The 23,667-nt window shown below is 37.7% G+C and overlaps 1 protein-coding gene across 16 annotated transcripts in view; it reads right to left on the bottom strand.

Moving 5' to 3' along the window:
- Positions 1-23,667, bottom strand: part of ADAM22 (ADAM metallopeptidase domain 22) — a 242,406-nt gene that overhangs the window by 108,212 nt on the left and 110,527 nt on the right. For all 16 annotated transcript variants that reach the window (XM_042917060.1, XM_042917181.1, XM_042917077.1 and 13 more), the window contains exon 4: positions 12,141-12,207. In XM_042917060.1, the coding sequence (XP_042772994.1) occupies positions 12,141-12,207 (67 nt within the window). The remainder of the gene's footprint in view (positions 1-12,140; positions 12,208-23,667) is intronic.

Here is a 23,667-nt window from a genome sequence, read left to right as displayed (position 1 = left end):
CACTGTCATAAATCTCTAATGTCACCTTTCATAGTTCCTTAAACTCCACATGGGTAAGTTTTCAGAAGTTTCCCATAGGGATAATCAGGTCCACTTGGATCTACCTCCCATTCTAACCCTTACATGCAACAAAAAGGCTGTTATGATAAAACATCAAAAGGAGCCCTGATCAATTACCCCTCCAAAATGGCTCAAACCACTCAAAGCTAAGGTACTTATTCTCTGGTCATTATTACCTGTTCTTATTTTTACAGTGGCCACTTATTCACTGGAAAATAAGCATTTTTTATAAATGAGTAAGAAAATAACACTAGGACAACACAGGGAATAATCTATGATTTTTTTTTTTTTTGCTTCAAACCAGTTTCAAACTTGTCAAAAACATTTCCACAACTTCCTGTTCAATCATAATTACTCTAGTAATTGTTCACTCTAAATTCAAAAAAAATTGCAACAGTAGATTTATATAAGACATTATATAATGAAAAATTAACTCTATGATTAGAGTTAGAAGGAACAACATTCTATTACAAAATAGTTAATTGGTTCTAAACATAGAAATACCATTAGTTAGTGCTACTTTTAATTTTAACTTACGGCTGAACATGTCTTTTTAAGTTTATGGATAACACTTTGAATATTAACAGATGAAATAATTATTTAGGGACTTAATTGGAAAAAATATTACACTAGAAAGAAAAGAAATAGGACTTTCTACTCAAACTGGTTACAAACAGAGCTTTGAAATAGAACTCACACTGATACCAGCTGTCACTTTTCATTTCTCCCTGCTCCTAGCCCTAAGATACCTGACCTGTATAAACTGGTAATGGGCCAATATATTTTCTTCAGGCTACAAAGTTAAGACTACTTGCAATCTTAACAATGCCATTAAGGTAGCTGATGCATTATACATGATGATGGACCTACAGCAACCCTGCTTTAGTCCCAAGGGAAAGGAAAATTTACTTAATCCCCAAAGAATTTCTTCCTATAATGCAAAGAGAACCAAATCGTGAAATGTGAGACCTTCCTGAAACCACACTGATTACAAGATGGCAGAGGAGCATATGTCTGCATAAGCTTGCCAAGGGAAAAATGCACACACTGTCCAGCTCATCAAAAGAATACTAAAATAGAGACTAGCTGTGGCTAAAAAATAAAGTTAGGAAACATACCCAGAATAAATATCACATGTAAGGAAGAAACAAACACTTTAGAATTTTTAAATTAAATTTGTGTAGTTCTTTAACTCTTCCGGGGCGGGGGGGGGTGTGGGTGCATACACATGGGGAAAGAAAAGGGAATGGGTATTTTGAAGCAGGCTGGCAGAAATATAATCAAATATCTTCTAGTCTCTTGGCACGATGATGATATGTTTCGGCTTAGTTACTCTTGTCCATAGAACTTCACATTTCCTCCAGATGCAAATAAATTTACACATAGGCATAAGATGGGCATAAGAACCCAGCCATGTGTTTGCCATGTGCAAGATAGTAACATATTTCAAAGGGTTATAATTTAGCAGCCTTGGCAAATTCCTATACTGAATGGTAGTCTAACCTCTATGGAGAACAAAGAATAGTTAAAAATAAATCTCAAGAGAATGGGGCACCTGGTTTGCTCAGTAGGTTATGCATCTGACTTTGGCTCAAGTCACGATCTCATGGCTCTTGAGTTTGAGCCCCGTGTCGGGCTCCGTGCTGACAGCTCAGAGCCAGGAAACTACTTTGGATTCTGTGTCTCCCTCTCTCTCTGTTCCTCCCTCACTCACGCTCTGTCTCTTAAAAATGAATAAACACTAAAAAAAATTGTTTTTAATAAGTAAATAAACCCCAAGGGAAAATGGCTAAAAAAACAGGGCTTCCTTAGAAGGCATTTGGTTTTCTTTAGAATAGAAATTTTATATTTAGAATAATTGAAATTCACCTAAACCAAATGATTACATCTTCACTATATGGCTTACTAAAACAAGTGCCAATGGAGAGTTAATTGCAAATGGTAAACTGAAGTGTTATAACTTAAATATTTGTATTCTGATTCCTCTGTTATTATTTGTTTCCATACAGAAAGTAGACTATAGTGGAAAATAGTAGGAATTCTGGCACCAGACTACTTGGATTTAAATTCTTGGGCAAGTTAGTTATTAAACTTTCTGTGTCTTTGTTTCTTCACTGCAAAATGAGGATAACAATGGTACTATTGGAGGATACATAACTTAGCGTATGTGAAATTTTTATTAGACTAGTATCCAGCACATAGTTAGTACCACACCACCATCTGCTATTTCTTCAACTGCCACCAGTACTTCTAATCTTATTATTCCTCAGTCCAGTTACCAGTATTGATCCCATCAGAATATCAGTATGATTCAAAGAGGTACAGATCGCATAAAACAAAAAATCCCTGATGGTAAAATGAGCATCCATGGGGTAATAATTATTCATTTGCAAAAATGCAGAATTTTGAGAATGATATAAAACAGAAGCACAGCTAGGGATTTTATTTTTCAATTCCATTAAGGTGAGTACAGTTAGCTGGAAAGAACATGCTACCAATAGCCTTAAGGAAGCAAAATGAGTTTGGCTTTTAAGGAGAATTGGTTAACTCTTGCAAGCAGCTAACATTAAAACCACTGGCAGCAGTAATTTGCCATGAAGAAAGATTGAGTCCTGCAGATAGCAATGAACACATAGACTTTATACAGGAAAGCAACACATGGTAATTATCAATCAACAAAGCCAGCTGACTAGGATTCACAAACACTAGCCATCAAATAGATGGCTTTTCCAGCTATACTTTTGTTCACAATTTAAAATACTTATATGAGGATATATGGTTCTTGCACTAGTAACAGGGAAAATTAAGGAGTCGTCATTTCAATATAATTCACTATTTGAAGATTAAAATATTTAAAAATGAGCAACAGCTCAACTCTGGACCAGAAGTACAAGGTTTCCCTGTGCTGTCTCTAGTTGCAGTTACAGAATCATTTCTAAACCAGGAGATCCTAGAATTGAATACCACTACCAGCCCCCATTATTATTCAATTCAATAACTTCTTATTAAATTGCTGGAAGATTAACCTTACTTATATACATATTTTGCAGAAAGTCTAGATCTCATTCTTGGAGGATTCTTATATCCTCAGGTTTAAAAAAAATTAGCTATGTCAGCAGTTATAGGCTAGTGAAATCATTAAATATAATAAAATACATCTGGTAACTAAATATTCATGCATAACAAAAATATGTAGACCAATAATTCTTTAAAAGTCATTCAGGTTTTACTACTAGTCAGACTGATGTTACATCATGGCTAAACTGTCTCAGACAACGGAGAAGAAATTTCTTAAAGTCATCTAATTTTAAAAATCACATATTTGTGGGTTGCCTGGGTGCTCAGTCGGCTGAGTGTGTAACTCTTGTGGTTGGCTCAGGTCGTGCTCTCACGGTCGTGAGATCAAGCCCCATGTGGGACTGCACTGAGCATGGAGCCTGCTTAGGATTCTCTCTCTTCCTCTCTCTACCCTGACCCCATCCTGCTTGCATGCACATGTGCTCTCTCTCTTTCTCTCTCTCTCAAAATAAATTAAAAAAATTTTTTTAATTGTGTATTTGTGGTGAACTTAGTTTTTATTTTATTATTTTTTAAAAAATTTTAAGTTTATTTTGAGACAGAGAGCAAGCAGGGGAGGGACAGAGAGAGGACGAAAAGAGGATCTGAAACAGGCTCTGTGATGATAGCAGACAGCCCAATGTGGGGCTCAAACTCATGAAGTGTGAGATCATGAACTGAGCCGAAATCAAGAGTTGGATGCTTAACTGACTAAGCCACCCAGGCACCCCTGAACTTGGTGTTCATTAGTGTAAAAAGTTATCACGTCTATATATATGACATATGAAAATCTCCCCCCTGGTAAAGAGAACCTGTGTCAGGTACCTGCACAACCTGTAACACCTGTCCCTGAAATTGACCTTCATCCTGTACCTAGGGTTTTGCTCACAGAGTTTTGACTCAGTGGTGAAAAGTCCTTAGCCTAAATCTCCCAGAAAATCTAGCAACAAGAACATAAATACAGATTCTGACATATGGGTAGCTGCATCTGCCAAACATACTATCAATGCTTCACTAAATTGTTTGTAATAATTTTAATCAACTCTATTTACACACACTTGGTTAAAAAAACAAAAACAAAAAAAACCTCCCTAACAGACAAAATTGAGACCAAAAACCACTTCAGTTTATAGTAAGTGAACTGTATCTCAATAGAACTGTTTTTTTAAAAATAATCCCAGTTACCATGGCAGCAGGAACCCCCCAAAGGACCAACTAAGGGTCTTTGATTGATAGTCTGCCCCTCGGCCATCCTTAAAATGCACATCACCTGAGTTACTTTACTAGATAAAGGCCTTCTCCATTTCCACAGAGCCAGGGGAAATGCCTGAACCTTGTATTTGAAATTAAAGGTGATACAACTAAGAGCTTACATGAAAACTTCTATAAATAGATCCATTAAAAAAAAAATCCTCTCTAAAAGCATCTTCCCAGATCATGTGACTTAATTACCGTCTAGGTAACTAAGTATTACTCCCTTATCCAAGAAGCTCCGAAAAAGCTACTGTAGTGAGAATTCAAGATAGAAAGCATGTCCCTCAAATGTGAAGGAAAGTTGTAAACAGACACATTTTGGAAGGGAAATGCTGTTGTTGAGTTGTCCTCCTAAAAAAACAAAAACAAAAATGGAAAACAACATTTTAAAAAGCTTTTGTGTAGATCACTTGGCAACAGTGGCTGTTGCTTGCATTTCATGTCAAAGACAGCCTCAAAACAAAGAGATCACCTAAAAGCTACTTGAAAAAAACACAAGTCTCCATTTCAGAAGATTCATCACTGAAGCAATGGTATAGAGGGCCCTGTACTAATGCATGCAGCAAAATTTACTGCACACCCAAACCTGGTTTTCCTTTTCTTCTTAATCGCTTACTCTTTCTTCTTCCTTCTATAGAAAGAACCAGGATTCTGAACAGTAATGCAGTTTTGAGAATCAATAAGGAAACTTGATACTCAGAATAAGCAAAAACAGATTAACCCCTTTGTTCATCTTTTCTGCTGCAATAAATATATATAATGACACTTTGGCAGTTAAATAGCAATTTTTGTGTTCCCATGGCCAAAAAATAAATAGTTCAAGCATTTACGCACTACTCAATTGCATGCAATGAATTCAAGAAAAATCTCTCTCATAAAAGGATCTGTTAAGCTTTTGTCATTAAAATAAAAAGTAGAAGCAGAATGCAGCCACTGAACTATAATCTATATTTTAAGTAGACTAAATCCTGCTACTAATGACAAACTGAGAACATTTTTTACTTAAGAAAGCAGTCCGCAATATTTTATAGCAACACATAATTATTTGGGGGGGTAGTTTTTTGCAAACAAAACAAGTTAAAAGATATCTTAAGAAACATTTATTTAATACATTATAGGCTTTTTAAACTATTCAAGTGTCGAACATTATGTTCATTGTGGAGAAATCAGAAAATGAAACATGAGAAAGCTTGAAAATAATTCAAAATAACCAGGAATTTTTTATGGATACCATTCAGGCTTAAAGGAACTACAAAGTTAGTATAAGCCAGGAAGGTATATGTTGCCCTGATGGTCATCACATTTAATATTTTCTAAGTGATCTCTTAAAGCTATTCTCCACTAGAAGCTTTTTTCCTATCTTTGACACATTCATTGTGGAAAACAAAAAGATTAAAGGCAGGATTAAAAAACAAGTTAATCTCTTCTTTATGAAAGAAGAACGAGCTAGAAATTGACTTATAAAAATGAGTGCAAAAGGAATCTAGAGATTCTGCCTGTAGCACAGGTATCTGCTGGTAGATGGTACCACTCTATGCTGTTAATCTTTCATGGAGCTTCAACCCCAGGGAGCTAAGATGATGTGAACAGCAGGAGAAAAACTATGGTAGAAAAACTCAGGCTTTCTCCTTGCCTCTATATAAACTTTACTGATATTCTATTTCCAGAAGTAACATTAGCCATTTCAATTTTCTTAGAAAGTATTTTATTTATTTTTAAAATTTTCTTTTAAAGAAAAAGGGAGAAAGAGCAGGGCAGAGGGGCAGAGGGAAAGAGAGAGAATCCCAAAGAAGCTCCACGCTAAGTGCAGAGTTCAACACAGGGCTTGATCCTGCAACTCGGGGATCATGACCTGAGCTGAAATCAAGAGTCTGACACTCAACCAACTAAGGCCCTCCTTAGGAAGTATTTTTAATGAGAATTACACCATCATTCTTTTACAGTAAAAGGTTTCCTCGAGTCACAATAACCTTTCCTGCCCTCAGGTAAACACTTTTTCCTCTGGCACCTGCACCCCAACACACAGCAATTCCTTTACCCATTTGTATACTCAACCTTGACCCACACTCCTCTGCTTTCTTACTATCTTTTTACTGCCACTATGGGTATTAACTGAGACAATGATCCTTGAGTGCCCTCAATTCAATTAAATGATGGACAGTAACCAGTTGATTGACAAAGTCAAGGCTGTATAATGAGCATTCTGTACACAGCCATTAGGATCCTGATCCAAAGACAAGCTGGGAGTGCTCATATACAGTAGATTAGAAATAATTTGAGCTAATTAGATACTTAGCAGCTATTACTTTTGCTTATAAGACATCAAAAAATCTAACCAAAAAAAATATTGTTATAACAAATGATACTGATGACTGGTCATGGTCTTTCATAGGTAATAAATACAATAAATCATATCTCTACCAAGATAACTATTCTTTTTCACCCAAAGGAAATCTGCCCCATTCCACATCTATATATATTCTTGATAGATATAAAGAATTGAACCATTCCTTTCCTGATGATCCAAAATTCCTACTATGGTGATTTTCCTGAGATGTGATAAGTAAAACAGGCTTTGTACTAGATGTGTCTTTACCATATGTTGCACAAGGCAAATGACATAACTGAAAAACTACCCTAACACACAACCAAATTTGAGAGAAATACCTAAAAGGTCTTTGAGTAGACCACCACTTCAGGTTAAGGATAAGACTATAAAGGAGTCATTAGGTACCTCCAAAATGAATTAGGTATGTATAAAATCAGTCCAAATTAAATACATTTCAGTTTTCATGGCTATCCTCTCTTACATAATACAGAATATATGGTAGATAATATGGTGTAAGAGTTAGCTCGGGAGTTAAATAACCTAGATTTCAATTGTGGCTCTACTACTTTTCACTGTGTTGATTTCAGCAAGTTACATAACCTCTATATACCTCAGTTTCCTGTCAAGTGTCATAATAATCATATTTATAATCACAGGTCATTTTGAACACCAAATACATAGAAGTTCATGTGCCTGTCACATCACAAGCAATAAATACAATGATTATTAGTATTATAACACTGATTAACCAGAGTCTATATAACTGGAAACCAATTAAGCTGGATATTGGCAGCTTTCAAGACAAAAAAGCTAGCTAACAATAAAACAGTAAGCTGCACAGTTTACACTCATTTGCTGCTGCTCATCAATCCTAATTTACTTTGTCTCAAGAATCTAGATCTACAGTTCTTCACAGTCAAAATGAAAAGATTTTGTTCCCAAGATACTCTGATCAGTTGAAGCTTACTGTTAAAATTCTTTTTAAATGTTTTTTATTTATTTTTGAGACAGAGAGAGACAGAGCATGAGTGGGGGAAGGGCAGAGAGAGAGGGAGACAGAATCTGAAGCAGACTCCAGGCTCTGAGCCATCAGCACAGAGTCTGATGCAGGGCTCAAACCCACAAGCTGTGAGATCGTGACCTGAGCTGAAGGAGGACCCTCAACCAACTGAGCCACCCAGGCGCCCCTTAAAATTCTTTTAAGAGTTCATATTAAACACATAAAAGTTCTCTCTAAGCTAAGGGGCAAATTTAGAATTTAATTTTTAAATGAAATGGAAATAAATTTAAGTGAAAGATGAGATTAATATGTCTTATTAAAGGTACAAAAATATTTTTTTTCTGCTTAAAGCCTTTATCTTTGTAACCTTTGAAGAAAGTTTTTTAAAAAACTTTAAAATCAGGATTCTGTATCTATCTGACCAGAATAAAACCACCTTTGACAAGGCATAGAATGTCTTTGCAGACAATACACATTACTATCTTAAGGAAAGATCACTGACACATATTTCATTTTACTCTAAATATAAAATTGCAGTCAACAGCAAAATCCAGACTGTAAGAAAACACACAAGATCAACAATGTATCTGTGGAAGAAACAAATTTGTTGTAAAAAGAGAAAGATATGGGGAAACCAATGGATTAAAAGAGACTTTTTAAAAATCATTTAGGGGCACCTGGGTGGCTCAGTCGGTTAAGCGGCCAACTTCGGCTCAGGTCACGATCTCACTGTCCGTGGGTTCGAGCCCCGCGTCGGACTCTGTGCTGACAACTCAGAGCCTGGAGCCTGTTTCAGATTATGTGTCTCCCTCTCTCTCTGACCCTCCCCCGTTCATGCTCTGTCTCTCTCTGTCTCAAAAATAAATAAACGTTAAAAATAAAAATTAAAAAAAAAAAATCATTTAAAAAACTTAGGCAAAATTAAACTACAGGGATACATGCTTGGGTAATAAAACAATAAATAAAACCAGAAAAGTCGCAATAGTATTTACAAGTCTCTAAGAGGAGGCAGGAGGAGCTCAGCTTTGGGAAGTATCACACAGAAGAGCTGGTCAAGCTCCATTTCTTGAATTGAATAGTGGTTATGGAGTATTCACCTTAGTAATTTCTGTGCCAGTGTTATATATTAGAAAAAAAAAATGTTTGGAAAAAAAAGGTTTGAAAAATATAATCGCAATCTAAAAGATTTGCCAAAGTAGCTATTATGTACTTTTCCATGCAAATACATTCCTTTCCCACAGTCATACTCACACACTTAAATAAATGCATTGTACCTGAATCTCACAAATAAAGGTTCCATGATACGTGAGCAGTCATTTATCAGATTGATGTCTACTCATTGCTTAAATCTGGCATAAATGAATTTGGTTTTATGTCATCAAAAAAGTAGAGTTTTGGGGCACCCAGTTGGCTCAGTCGGTTGAGCATCCGACTTCGGCTCAGGTCATGATCTCGCAGTTTGTGGGTTCGAGCCCTGCATCAGGCTCTGTGCGGACAGCTTGGAGCCTGGAGCCTGGAGCCTGCTTCGGATTCTGGGTCTCCCTCTCTCTCTGCCCCTTCCCCACTCATGCTCTGTCTCTTAAAAAATAAATAAAAACATTTAAAAAAATTTTTTTAAAGAAGTAGTTTTGTCTTGATTTCATACCCTTCATTTATTTCACTTCCAAGAGCAAAGCCAATTTAAAAACAAAACCAAACCAAATAGAGCTCTTAGGAAAGGTGTTATGGGCTTAATTGTATTCCCCTGAAATTCTTATGTTGAAGTCCTAACTCCCTACTATTTCAGACTGTAAAGATAGTCTTCAAAGAAGTAATTAAGCTAAAATAAGGTTGTTAAGAGCAGGCCCTAATCCAACATGATGAATGTCCTTTTAAGAAGAAGAAATTGGAGAACAGATATACACAGAGGAAAAATCATGTAAAGCCGTATGGAGAAGGCACCATCTACAAGCCTCAGAGGAAACCAACCCATTTGACACCTTGGTCTTGAACTTCCAGCCTCCAGAATTGTAAGAAAATACATTTCTGTTGTTTAAGCCACTCTGTGGTACTTTGTTATGGGAGCCTTAGCAAACTAGTACAGCACATAAGAAAAAAATTTTTTTGAAAAGGTAGTAGAAAGAAGAAAAAGAAATACAAAATGTTACAATTTTACAATTTTAGTTGACTCATAATGTACAGTGAAAAGAAAAGCTTAAGAAAATTCTGAGTCATTAGTAAAGAAAAGAGAACAGATTACGTTAAAAAGAAACACCCCAATGAGCGAAGCACAAAGGGCAAGACACGAGGGAACCAGCAGGAAAATAACTGGCTACTGACTGAATTGATGGGGCAGGATTCAGAGCTTTCAGTGTGGTTTCTGGAAAAAACCCAGAGGAGAATTTTGAGTTAGGTTTTTAAAGGGACTAGACACAAATGGAGGTGATGGGTGAGATCCAAGTGGTTTTCTGAAAGGGAGAAACGTCTTCTGGCCCAAGGGTTTAAATGAAGGTTGGATTTTATTATTTCCCTGGTTTAATAGGGTTGGGGTTTAGGCAACCATCAAACAAAGAAAATGAAATTCTCAGACTGGAAAATCAGCAAAGATTGTGCAGAAAGTCAGTGCTCTGAGTGTTATATATACCCATGGAGCCTAATGATCTCAGAGTGGAGTACGCTCTGTTGATTAAGTACAAGTTTCCTGAAAAGGGACATTACTGGAGCAACAGCAGATGGCTCTTTGCTCGATCTGCCCTCCATGCTCATATTTGCATTTCATCATTCCACTGACAGGCATAAATAGAAATAGTGAACTGCCTGTTTCTTTTCCTCTTTAATTTAACAATAACAAATACTCTGCATTCAGAAAAGCAACATACAAAATAGGGAAGTAAAGCCAAGCAACGGGAAAGAGAATAAAAGCCCAGAGATTCTAAATCTAGGTAATTTTTTCCAACTATAAGCAACATGGCACCATTTTCCTGTGTCATGCCTGGAAGCATCCTTACGTCCTTTCTACAGAAAGGCAGTGAAATAAATCAACCAACCATTCCATTTGTCAGCCTTAACAAGTTTAGAATAACTTTCTGGAAGGACTGGCATAATTATTATAAATTAGTTCACTTGTAAAAATTAACATATTTTGTTTTTAGTCTTTATCAAAGATATCTATACATGATATAGAAATTTTGCTTATAAAGCAAGATACAATACTGCAGATGTATATGATAGCAAATATACAAAAAATTAAAATATAAATATGTGCACAGAGCAAAACAATACTAAAAGAAAATACAATAAAATTAAAACAAAGTTTACCTCAGTGATGAATTTTAGTGAGTTTTCATTTTTATTTTTACTCTTCTCTACTTGTAAGTTTTCTAAAACGAGTCTGTATCAAATGTATATTCAGAAAAAGAAAGCAAATATATATAAATGGTATTATAATTCTGACAAGGCAAATAGGTAGTCTGAACTCTTTTCGAAAGAAAATAAACACGTAGCCAAAACTTATAATACTAAAAAATGAGCCTAAAAAAAAATGAGCCTAAAAAAAACCTTTGGGTGGAATTTGGTCTCACATACCCTCAGATTACATCATCATCAGTAGACCAGAAAAAATACACATGCCTATGTCTGCAACTGGAGGAGGATTTTATTTACAAGGCATATCTCGTCAGAGCTTACTTGACAAGAATCAATATCCCGGGGCACCTGGATGGCTCAGCTGCTTGAGTGTCCAACTTTTGATTGACTATTGATTTCGGCTCAGATCATGATCTCATGGTTCGTGAGTTCGAGCTGCACATCTGGCTCCATGCTGACAGCATGGAGCCTGCTTCGGATTCTCTCTCTCTCTCTCTCTCTCTCTCTCTCTGTTTCTCTCTCTTTCTGTCTCTCTCTCCCCCTCCCCCACTTTCTCTGTCTCTCTCTGTCTCTCTCTCAAAATAAATAAATAAACTTAAAAAAAAAAAAAAAAAAAAAGAACAATATCCTGAGATATCTCTCTCCAGGGATTTAAAACCTCCTAGGACTACCCTGAAGACCAAATAAATTTCTCATTTTACCAGGGGAATGTCTTTTCCAACTGAATGCAAAGTCACATACCTATCCTGGACCCAAGATTTCACCTTTTGGTTCTCAGGGCTAACTTAAAGGCAAATTTCAGGAATTACTTTCTGTGACATATTCTAAATAAGAACCCTTGCATTGTATTAATCCCACACAACTCTTGTATTAATCCCATAAAACATAACTCCCACAATTCCTATAGCACACTAAGAACACTTTCTCTGGTAACTAAAGGTTTTATTCACAAGCAGGTGATACACTTAGTTGAAAAATGCCGAAATACAGAAACCCCAAAACTGTACATTAGAAGTTTCACTGAAAATTAAAATCATAATCAATATTTTAACAATTTTCAAAAAATCTCCGCCAGAGGGAGACAATCTTACTTACTTTAACTTCCACAGTCTTCCCTCCGTGTTCAACATGTCTCTCTACATATTCAGAGGACAGCAAATCGCTGTAACAGATAGAAATGGTGATTAAAAGGGACCCTGAGAGTGTAAATCACTTGAAAGTCACCAAGTTTACATATATCAGCTTTCTGATTTTTAACTCAGATTTGAATACAAAAAGAAAACTTTATAGGTGTCTCTCTGTATCCCTCCCCCTCTCCTACTTTCTCTCTCTCTCTCTCTCTCTCTCTCACACACACACACACACACACACACACACACACCTGGACTTCTAAAAAAATATGAGGTTAAATCACCTGTCACCCAATGCAGCAGAGCTAATGCCACTGGTCAAGTTCAACAGGTCTTGGAAACTACCATAAGGACACCGTTATTTGCAAGACATCATATTCTTCCTGGTTTTACTTTAGTTTTTATTAAATAGTTTCGATTTGCTACTGTACTTGACCATTTTTAAAGTGTGATATATTAACCTAACAAAATAATCCTTTCCATCACAAAAAAACATTAAAAAGGGGGCAAAGGAAGGCAGAAGAAATGAGAAGGAATGTGCTTTCAGAAGTTTTAAATAATTCTTTTTGAAATCTGTCCTCAACAATCTTCTTGTATAATTTAAACATGCTTACATTATCTTAAATATGCTTCTCTTTAATTCCATATATATATGAAAAAAAATTCCCCTTTAATGGTGGTGCCTCAAGAAACAACTTATATAACAAGTCATAAAGTCTGAAGATTTTTAAAGCAATAAATAAATAAATAAATAAATAAATAAATAAATAAATAACATTAAGTAAAAATAATTGTGAAGCTATAAATTTCTAAATGTATTAATAGACATTCAACCAACTAAATAATCTTTTTCACAGTGTTATGAAGGTCACCATGCCAAAATTGTCCCGATCATTTCAAAAATGTGAATTTCTGAGCACACAGGTCTGCTGTGATAAGCACCCTGTCTACAGTTGCTTGAAATGTAAACAGAATGATCAAACATGTGTTATATTAACCCAGGCACCATCATCAATTTCCTCCAGCATCTGACCCTTACATTGCCATTTTGGAAACCTATAATCATAGCTTAAGTCCTTGTTTCATTTATCTTTGTAATTTATTTTCCTATTGATGTTATGGGGGAGTCAGTTAGGATGCTCTAAGCTGCAAGATGCAGAAAACACAACTAAAAATGGCTTAAACAATCAGGACATTTATATCTTATTTCTTGTTAGAAATTCCAGGACAGGTGTAATGTGAATATGCTTTTGCAAATCTCCAGATGTTAGACGAATAAATCTGGAGTTCATAAAATACATGCAAACACATTTTAGATGTCGTAAATATAGATAAGTACTAGTAAACAAAATTGTGTTAGATGCGCCAGAATGCAAAGGATGTGTAAAGTATAACTAAGAAGATCATGTGTGTGTTACACACTGATAGAAAGGGATGGATGACCAAAAGATACCTAATGTTCATGAGGCACCTGGGTGATAAATGTTCATGATATAATAAATATACAAAAAAAAAGATACTAAATATCCAGGATACACTATACATAAACACTTATTATTTATGAGGTCTTCATTCAATACCCATGGCTTCTCAACTTCCATACCACTGACATTTAGAGCCAGATAATTCTTTGTCTTGGGGGATGTCTTATACACGGTCACATGTTTAGCAGCATCCCTGGCCTCTACCCACTAGGTGCCAGTAGTATCACACAGACACACACGATAGTCATGACTATCAAAAATGTCTCCCAATATTGCCAATGTATACTCACGGTTAAAATAGCTTTGGTTAAGAAACACTGCTGACATCCATTTCTGCCTCATGTTTTCTTTGCCCCCAAAATACAAAGAGAATTCATGACTGACCATCAAGCTAACCAGCAATTTACAACCCCCGACCAAGCATACTGTCCCTGTGTAATTCAGATACGGCAAACAGGTGTCATTAACTTGGACTACCTTTCACCTATGGAGCTTGCCAAAACCTCACCTCTAGTCCTTGAAACCACATCATCAGTAGGGAAGATAGATGCAGCAGAGAGAGAAGCAGAACATATGAACACCGTGTACCCGAGGATTAGCCGGAGCGATTCTTCCATCCAACTTGCACCCTAACCTAAGTGTGCTAACCTACCCATTTCTTTCCTCTTGCTTGTCACCAGGTCCTTAAAATTAATTCAGCAAACCATGTGACCAGATTTTAATTTGGCATATGGGGGCTAGCTTGCCTGGTAGTATACTTGTAGACTACCATTGCAACAAAGTAACTTCCCACCAGACAACAAGGCAGCTCCAGAGTTAGCTTGTGTGGTGGCTCAGCACAATTGTGTGACCAGGCATAAGTTCATCCTTCTGTTCTGCCATCAGTATAGTGAGTGATCTGTTCTCTTAACTGGCTCCTATCATGACCCTAACATGGCTACTGCAATTCTAAGCATCTCACACAGATAAAAATATCCCACGTTAAAAAACAAACAAACTGTATTTCTTTAAAAGAGTCAGTAAACATCACAAAAAGCCCCTAGCATTCATCTTCTCAAACATGTTTTTCCAGAATTACCTTACTGGGCCTTGCCAAAACAAATCTTTTCACTGGGAAATTTGTCTTTGAACAATCAAGTTCTCCTTCTCCAGAGCTTGGCATGTATATCATGACTACCCAAGAGAGAGCTGAATAATGTTAGGGGGAAGGATGGTGGTGGAGAGAGTGTCTGTTGAACATCCAACCAACAGTTGTCTTTCTTTTATCTCTTGCTTGCTTTTTTTTCCCCTTATTATGGGGTTATCAGATAGTATTTCACAAGTCTCCAAGGCCTTCTAACAAAAGTAAAGCCGCATGATAAAAATCTGCCTCAAGCAATATATGTCATTGTTCAAGCATCCACATCTCACCCTCTTAGGCGTGACCATACCCCGAACAGGAGAGATACCAGCCAGATGTCTACAAGAGACTGTCCCCCAACCTTGTATCGGTCTCAAACAACCTCCCCAGAAGTGGGAGAGAAAAACTGCCATACCCAGGTAATGTTTATTAGCAGAAACTATTCCTTGCCTTGGGAATCTTAACAAATAAATGCATACACACAAAAAAATAATTCAAGGAAAGAGAAGCAGGAAGTCAAAAATAAGCAGACATTTGAGAGAAACAGAGTTGTGTCGGTGGTGAATACCAGAGGGAAAGCCCCAGATCTCTGCTGCTTAGGTCCCGGGACCCAGAACAGCACAGCCCTGCTGCTGAGTATTGGTGGGATCCTTTCTCCATCAGTCACCTGAGTAAACCCCCTAGCACGAGTGAGATCAAAAGCAACTAGGTACAATATCACTTAGAGAAGTTGTGATAGTAGTAATAATCACAATAATTTCTGAAAAACAACTTTTGAATCTTCCAGGTTTTCAAAGTTCAAGGGAATATTTTCTTTTCAATTATAAAATCTAGGAATTAAGAGAGTTTATGAGTCACCACATGAATGTAATTACAGCAAAGAAAACTCCCTGCTCAGGAATTATGTAGCTCTATACCTACAGGTATTGTTGGAAGGGGTTCCATGTAATTTAAACTAAAAACAGCCCTGACAACTGGGTTTTGTTTGTTTGCAGTATTGTGGAAGTCTGCTAAGTATTGCTATTTTAATTATTAGGCTGAAAAACCTTGTATTTAAAATGTCACTTTTCCTCCACTAAAGCATAAAATCTTGACTACCGTCTACTTAGACCCTAAGCAAATTTTCTTGAAGCCTCCTAATTAGAGATAATAAAAATTACCTTAAGTTCCTTTCCTTAGATCGACATTGTTTACAGTTAAGCAGGGATCTATTTAAATAATCTCAAGTGCAGGAAATGGGGAATCTCCTTAACATTGGGAAATTTTATTTTACTGTAAAGTGAGAAGGTAAAATTTACTCTATGTTAACGGCTTACTCGAAACTGATGTGTGAATGCTAACTTGTGAATTTTGAAAGATGAAAACTGAAAATCATTTTCAATCAAATTATAAAGGCCACTTGTTTTACAAAGAAAGTAGGGAGATGTTGGGGCGCCTGGGTGGCGCAGTCGGTTAAGCATCCGACTTCAGCCAGGTCACGATCTCGCGGTCCGTGAGTTCAAGCCCCGCGTCAGGCTCTGAGCTGATGGCTCGGAGCCTGGAGCCTGTTTCCGATTCTGTGTCTCCCTCTCTCTCTGCCCCTCCCCCGTTCATGCTCTGTCTCTCTCTGTCCCAAAAATATATAAAAAATGTTGAAAAAAAAAATTTGAAAGTAGGGAGATGTTTTTAAAATTAGAAATGTAGTCTGAGGCCTTTTTTTAAATTTGCTTACCTTAATAAGCCTAAAGAAAGCATAACAAATACAATGTAAACGTTCTCAGTCATAATAATGATTACTCTTTGTCTAGTGTCATGAATCAGAGGCAGCTGGTAAAGTACAAAGATTCTGGAGTTTAAATATGAAACTAGTATTTTGACTTCCTATCCAAACTGTCATTTATTTGCTGTGTGACCTTGGTCAAGTTATTTAATCTTTATAAACATAATTTGTCTATGGAAATAATATGAAGTTGGTAGGTATTAAACCAGAATATGTGTGAAATCCCTCCCACATCCTGATTCCAAACACCCCATTCCCTATTCACCGTCTCCTAGCCATCTTTCCCTTAAACTTCCACTTAACTCTTTGGCATTTATTTATTTTTAAAGTTTATTTACCTATTTTTTTTGGGGGGGGGGGAGGGGCAGGGAGAGAGGGAGAGAGAGAATCCTAAGCAGGATCTGCACTGTCAGAGTGAAGCCTGACACAGGGCTCAATGTGGGGCTCAAACTCACATACCACGAGATCATTACCTGAGCAGAAACCAAGAGTTGGACATCAAATCTAATGAGTCACCCAGGAGCCCCTGGAGACTTTTAAACAATGAACCCTACCTACTGATTTTTCACTGTCCTTTACCTCCCTCCTGTCCATCTAATCTAACTCATATTCCATGCTCTGTCATGATAATCACCCCCTTATATACACTCTAAACTTCCATACTTCTCTTGCTCTGCTCTCTCCACTATGTTCACTTGGCCAAACCTCAACTGTGGCAAAACTTACCTCTTCCGATAGTCAAAGTCTGTCCTCAAAAAGCAGAACATCCTGAATGGTGATATGTTGAATTTATGACCACAATTATCAAGTGGTCCCTCAGCACAACACTGCCCATCAATCCACTAATCAATTTACTCTAAGAGGACCCTTCCAAGCCTTTCTCTCCAAAGTATTCCTTCATCATAACTCTCTGTTGATGACCTCAATTCTGTATTCACTGAGAAAATGGAGACACAAAAAGACTACTTCACCTTTCCAATCAACAGACCAACTGGCACTCCTATTTCTAAACCAGCCTGTACAAGGATGTCAAAGAGGCATCTCAAACTCAACATGGCTAATGCATAACTCTCTCAGCCAAATCCCAATATTCACTTCTACATTCAAAATGTACCCTAGTAATAAATTTACACTGAAGAAAACTGGGGCATGTCACCTTAATCAAGTGATCAGTTAACATCATCAGTAATGGAAAAAACCAAAATCATGTGCTTCCTGAAGTGATACACTGAGAAGGACATATCATTTACAGTATTCCCACTAAAAATACCAAAGGAAGAAACGAATGAATGAAGAAATCTGAACCAGCATTAGATTTTCAAAATAACAGCCTTAGAGCAAGCTCTAATCTAAGGTACTACCAGTAAAATGTGACCTCAAGGTCAAGATCAAATCAAAGATGCATTTGTAAGACCCTTTGTTAAGACCTCAGAAAGACTTAGGGCTGTTTTACCTGGATTATATCACCTATATAAGAGTTTCTAAGATTCTCCAGGGCCTACCTACCAGTAGCTCAGATACACAAAAGAGTTTCCAAGAATCTTAAAAGCACTGTCCTATAGCATCTTAACTCAAAGTCAAAAATAGGGAAGGGCCTCCCCCCCAAATGAGGTGTGGCTATGGTTTTGTCCAATGGGGTAAATCTCGATGAATTCACACAGAACCCACCAACAGAGCAACCACCAGCTTTGGTCAAAATGGAAAGTCAATGAAAAATTTTTAGTCAGGAAGCAGACCTAGAAAGATATTTAGATTAAAACTGGGCCCATTTCTTATGGAAAAGAAATGGTGACGCAAACAGTACAGCCAAGAACCACAGGCAACCACCCCCAGGAAGCAGAACAGAGCCTTAACCTACATATTCCCTTTCCCCAAACAGGGGAAACCTGGCTGAGTATCAGAATTTCAATCAACTACATGAAAGCTAGGTACTTCCTATTTCCTCCCTTTTTAAACAAGAGTATCTACTGCAGTCATCCTGTCCTCATCTCTCCCTTTGGAACTTGAGTGTTTGTGGAACAGCTCATTTGTCTTCTCAGTTCAAGGGTCTGTACCTGAGTTACTTCATCTAATAAGCTAATTAAATACCAGAACCTGATTCAGATGATGAGGACCAGAGCCCTGAGCTCAAGTCTGATGCTATAACGGAATGAGATTTTTCAGGAATGTTTGGAGGAATTGAGTGCATTTTGTATTTGTGAGAAATGTAAATAATATGTGGTCAAAGGATGGACTGTGGTTAATTAAAGATGTCTAGGGGCACCTGTGTGGCTCAGTCGGTTAAGCATCCAACTTTGGCTCAGGTCATGATCTCACAGCTCTTGGATTTGAGCCCTGCATAGGGCTCTGTGCTGATAGCTCAGAGTCTAGAGACTGCTTCGGATTCTGTGTCTCCCTCTCTCTCTGCTCCTCCCCTACTCATGCTCTGTCTCTCAAAAATAAATAAACATTAAAAAAATATTTTTAAAAAGATGTCTACAAATTATTTGTCACTTCTCTTATAGTCAAGTGGAGACCATTTCTCCTCCCCTCGAATCTGAGCTGGCCCTGTAGCAAATCTAATGAGGCAGAAGTAATACCGTGTGATATCTGAGGTTTGCAGTTTCTACTTTCATGCATGTACAATTCTCCATTTTTCAATCTCTGAATCCAGCCATCATGCTGGTGAGAAAGCCTAAGCAACCACATAATAAGATGCTTGTAGAGGACAACCAGAATCCTGACCCGATAGCCCCAGCTGAATTCCCAGCCAATGGCGGCACCAATTTCCAACCATGTGATTGAGGCCATTTTGGATCCTACAGATGTAACAGTGCCCCAGCCAATACTATATGAAACAGAACTGCCTAGTCAACCCACAGATTTGTACAAAATAATAATTTATAAGGCAGTAGGCTGACCGTGCCTGTTTATTCTCATCATTCAGTAACTGTTAATAGTGCACAAAATTAACATCATGTTTTCCTTAGAGCAGGCTCCAAACGAGCCCAATGTAACTTACTTGGGATAATAAAAACAAAAGGATCATAAAATTTTCATATATGACTATAATCCATCCATTAAAATATGGAAACGCCCTATGGGTCATGGGCCACAATGGAAAAATAGAGATTTCATTTGGTTTCAAAGCTTTTCAGAAGAACGTAACTGGGAAAATGAAAAGTTTAGGAATCCAAATTTCATTAACTTACATAAGAGGTATAAGAAACTATAAGCTTAGGGGAAAAAAGAAAACACTCTTCCAATTCTATTTTATGCATTCCCTCCCTCCAATTCATCTTCTCTTTTGTTTTTTTGCCCCATCTAATCAAGAATTAATCTCTTAGATCCTTTTTAAAAACTAGTATCTTTACTGAGAATCTTCACTACAGAAAATAGATAAATGTCCTGGACATTCATACCACTGAGAATTAATCATCCATTCTTCAGCCCTAGTTTGTGCCAGAACTGTTGCCTACATCCTCAGTATGTAATAACTAGTATTTAAAATTCCTATTTTGTTTAAAATAAATTAAAAGGAAACAACTAAATTAAAAGCTTACTTAAGATCTGCCTTTTGGATGAAAGTTTCATTTTATTCCTTTCCAAAATGTAAATATGAAGATTCCTTTCCTGCTTATACACTTACAAGAGATTTTCTGTATACTCTGTGCCTAACGGTGAGGCTACTTCAGTTATGCTCAACTGAGGAAGTCATAATCTGATGAAAATTCTCAAGGAGCTTTCAGTGTGCATATAAGGACTAAGACCTTTAGAGTAAATGTGATTAGGTGACAGTTGAATTGGGCACTATTATTAATACTGCTTCTTATTTATAGAATCCGTATTCCTACTAAGGCAAAGGTATCCAAACCTGGCTTAGCAGCAGAATCACAAAAAAAAAATTTTTAATGCCTGGGAACCACCCCTAACCCACCTACTAAATCAGAATCTCCTAGGCTTATTTTGACATACAAAAAATGTTACCAGGGCATTGAAGTATAATCAGACTAAGTCTACAAATATTCTAGCAAAATAATATTAATATAACAATGTGTTAGTATATTTTGACAATTGTGACTCATTACCCCGCTGAAAGCCAAAGATACTAGGGAACACAATGCAGCAAAGCAATAAAAAGAAATCCCTGGTGAATCTTAATGGCACACAATCAACAGAGGGAGGAAAAAAATGGCCTTTTGTCCATTAAAGCTAAATCAAGGAGTCATTTAAAAAAAATTGGGGGGGGGGGGCGCCTGGGTGGCTCAGTCGGTTAAGCGTCCGACTTCAGCTCAGGTCACGCACGATCTCGCGGTCCGCGAGTTCGAGCCCCGCGTCGGGGCTCTGGGCTGATGGCTCAGAGCCTGGAGCCTGCTTCCGATTCTGTGTCTCCCTCTCTCTCTGCGCCTCCCCCGTTCATGCTCTGTCTCTCTCTGTCTCAAAAATAAATAAACGTTAAAAAAAAAAAAAAAAATTAAAAAAAAAAAAAAAATTGGGGGGCACCTGGGTGGCTCAGTAAGTTGAGCATCTGACTTCAGCTCAGGTCATGATCTCACAGTTCGTGAGTTTGAGCTCTGCATTGGGCTCTGTGCTGACAGCTGGGAGCCGGGAGCCTGCTTGGGATTCTGTTTCCCTCTCTCTCTGCTCCAACCCTGCTCACGCTCTGTCTCCCTCTCTCAAACATAAACATTAAAAATTTTTTTTAATTTTTTTTAAGTTTTATTTATTTTGAGAGAGAGAAGGAGCATGAGTGGGGGAAGGGCAGAGAGAGAGGGTGAGAGAGAGAGAATCCCAACCAGGCTCTGTGCTGTCAGTGCAGAGCCAGATGCAGGGCTCAGTCTCACAAACCAGGAGACCATGACCTGAGCCAAGATCAAGAGTCCAACATGTAACCAAATGAGCCACCTAGGCGGCCCAAGGACTCATTTTTTAAAAAGAAAATTGATGGTGCAGCCGCTCTGGAAAGCAGTGTGGAGGTTCCTCAGAAAATTAAAAATAGACCTACCCTATGACCCAGCAATAGCACTGCTAGGAATTTATCCAAGGGATACAGGAGTACTGATGCATAGGGGCACCTGTACCCCAATGTTTATAGCGGCACTCTCAACAATAGCCAAATTATGGAAAGAGCCTAAATGTCCATCAACTGATGAATGGATAAAGAAATTGTGGTTTATATACACAATGGAATACTACGTGGCAATGAGAAAAAATGAAATATGGCCTTTTGTAGCAACATGGATGGAACTGGAGAGTGTAATGCTAAGTGAAATAAGCCATACAGAGAAAGACAGATACCATATGGTTTCACTCTTATGTGGATCCTGAGAAACATAACAGAAACCCATGGGGGAGGGGAAGGAAAAAAAAAAAAAAAAAAAGAGGTTAGAGTGGGAGAGAGCCAAAGCATTAGAGACTGTTAAAAACTGAGAACAAACTGAGGGTTGATGGGGGGTGGGAGGGAGGGCAGGGTGGGTGATGGGTATTGAGGAGGGCACCTTTTGGGATGAGCACTGGGTGTTGTATGGAAACCAATTTGACAGTAAATTTCATATATTAAAAAATAAAAAAAATAATAAAAAAAAAAAAAAAGAAAATTGACAGACTTACTTCAATATTTACTTACATTTCCCATGAGCACCATAGAAATGAAAGGTTTTGGTACTTGTAAAAAGTTGTAATCCTTACATATGGTTCAAATAAAGTGTATTAATTAAACATTTCCATTTTTATATTAATTACTTGAAAAGCATTCTCAACAATGTAGGGCTAGCCTCAAACTCTCTAATGCCATCTGCCCAATGAACATCTTTACCTTCTTTGTCTCCTTCCTCTCCACTAACCATATTCTGGGAGTATGACCATATCCCTCAGCCAGACGCCATTGTCAGTAATAAAGAAGAACTCACTGCTAAATTCACTGTTCCCCACCCCTACCTATGTGACTTCATAAGCTGGAGTCAAGTGGGAGTCCCAATTCTGCCTGTTCCTAGAAGACAGCATCTACCTACCATCAGCCCATACAGCCTCATCATGGCAATATGCTCCCAAAATATCAAGATTAACCTACTTCAGGCCTATTACCCTAGTTCATGTCTGTCACCTCATGTCTGTCAGGCTCCCAAATCATCCCTCATCTCCAGATCTCAAATCCCTTTAGGGCTCTGTCACTTTGTCCCACACTCTCTACCCTAGATACCCTTTAATGATGCCCTCTGGAATTCACCCATGGCCATTAGAAAAATCTCCAGTCTCTTCCTTTAACACTTCCTTCACCATCTTCCTCTGGGAAACAGCTCTTCACTATAGGATCTGCTTTTCCTGCACCCCCTTAAGTGGGGGCTGCACATCCTTACTAAAGGGATGTGGAAAGATATCCTCCATGTTTCTCATTGCCATGTCATTCCATCCTAGCATATTCCACCAAAAATCACACCACTTTATAACTCCTATCATCAGACTATACCACCTATCACTGATCCTTATAGCAATTTATTGATTCCTGGTCAACTCCCCTCCTGCTGTGGACATTTTAGCTTCTAGTTTTCATCATACTCTCCAACACTACTCTGTTGTAATTATTGGTGATTTTGATATTTACCTAGGTGACCCTTATAATTCTGCCTTCTCAGCTCCTTAACCTTATCTCCTCTGATGATCTCCTCCATTCCTTCACCTACATTTCACCTACCATATAAATATTCTAAATTCCAAGGCTCTCACTCTCTGAGCAACTTCTGTCCATCTAACTTTCTCCTTCAATACCCCATTTCAATTCTTTGACCCCAGTGAGATCCATAATCCACTGAAATTACTACCATTTCACTGTCCCTCACCACCCTCATGTCTCACACCCTTCCTTGCTCAGCTTCGATTCAATCTTAATATTCACTGCTTTGTAACTTTCCCTACCCAACTTCTACAATATAATTCTCCCTGGACTAAACCAATCCTGATTAAAGCCCTTACAAGCACCAGGCCTACTCAGTGAAAGTGAATGAAGCTGAAGAGCAGCCTATCATCATGTTGACTGTATTCGCTTTACAATGAGGAACACTGACCTCAACAAATCCTTTAAAGCCATCTGGCAACTTCCCTCCTAGTCTAGGAATTAGCTGTCCAGGTAATTATCCAAAGCCAACACCCCTAC

The sequence above is a fragment of the Panthera leo genome, chromosome A2 (assembly GCF_018350215.1).
Source record: "Panthera leo isolate Ple1 chromosome A2, P.leo_Ple1_pat1.1, whole genome shotgun sequence".
Lineage (NCBI taxonomy): Eukaryota > Metazoa > Chordata > Mammalia > Carnivora > Felidae > Panthera > Panthera leo.
The sequence above is the reverse complement of the archived record's forward strand: the minus strand, read 5'-3'. Positions and strand labels throughout refer to the sequence as shown.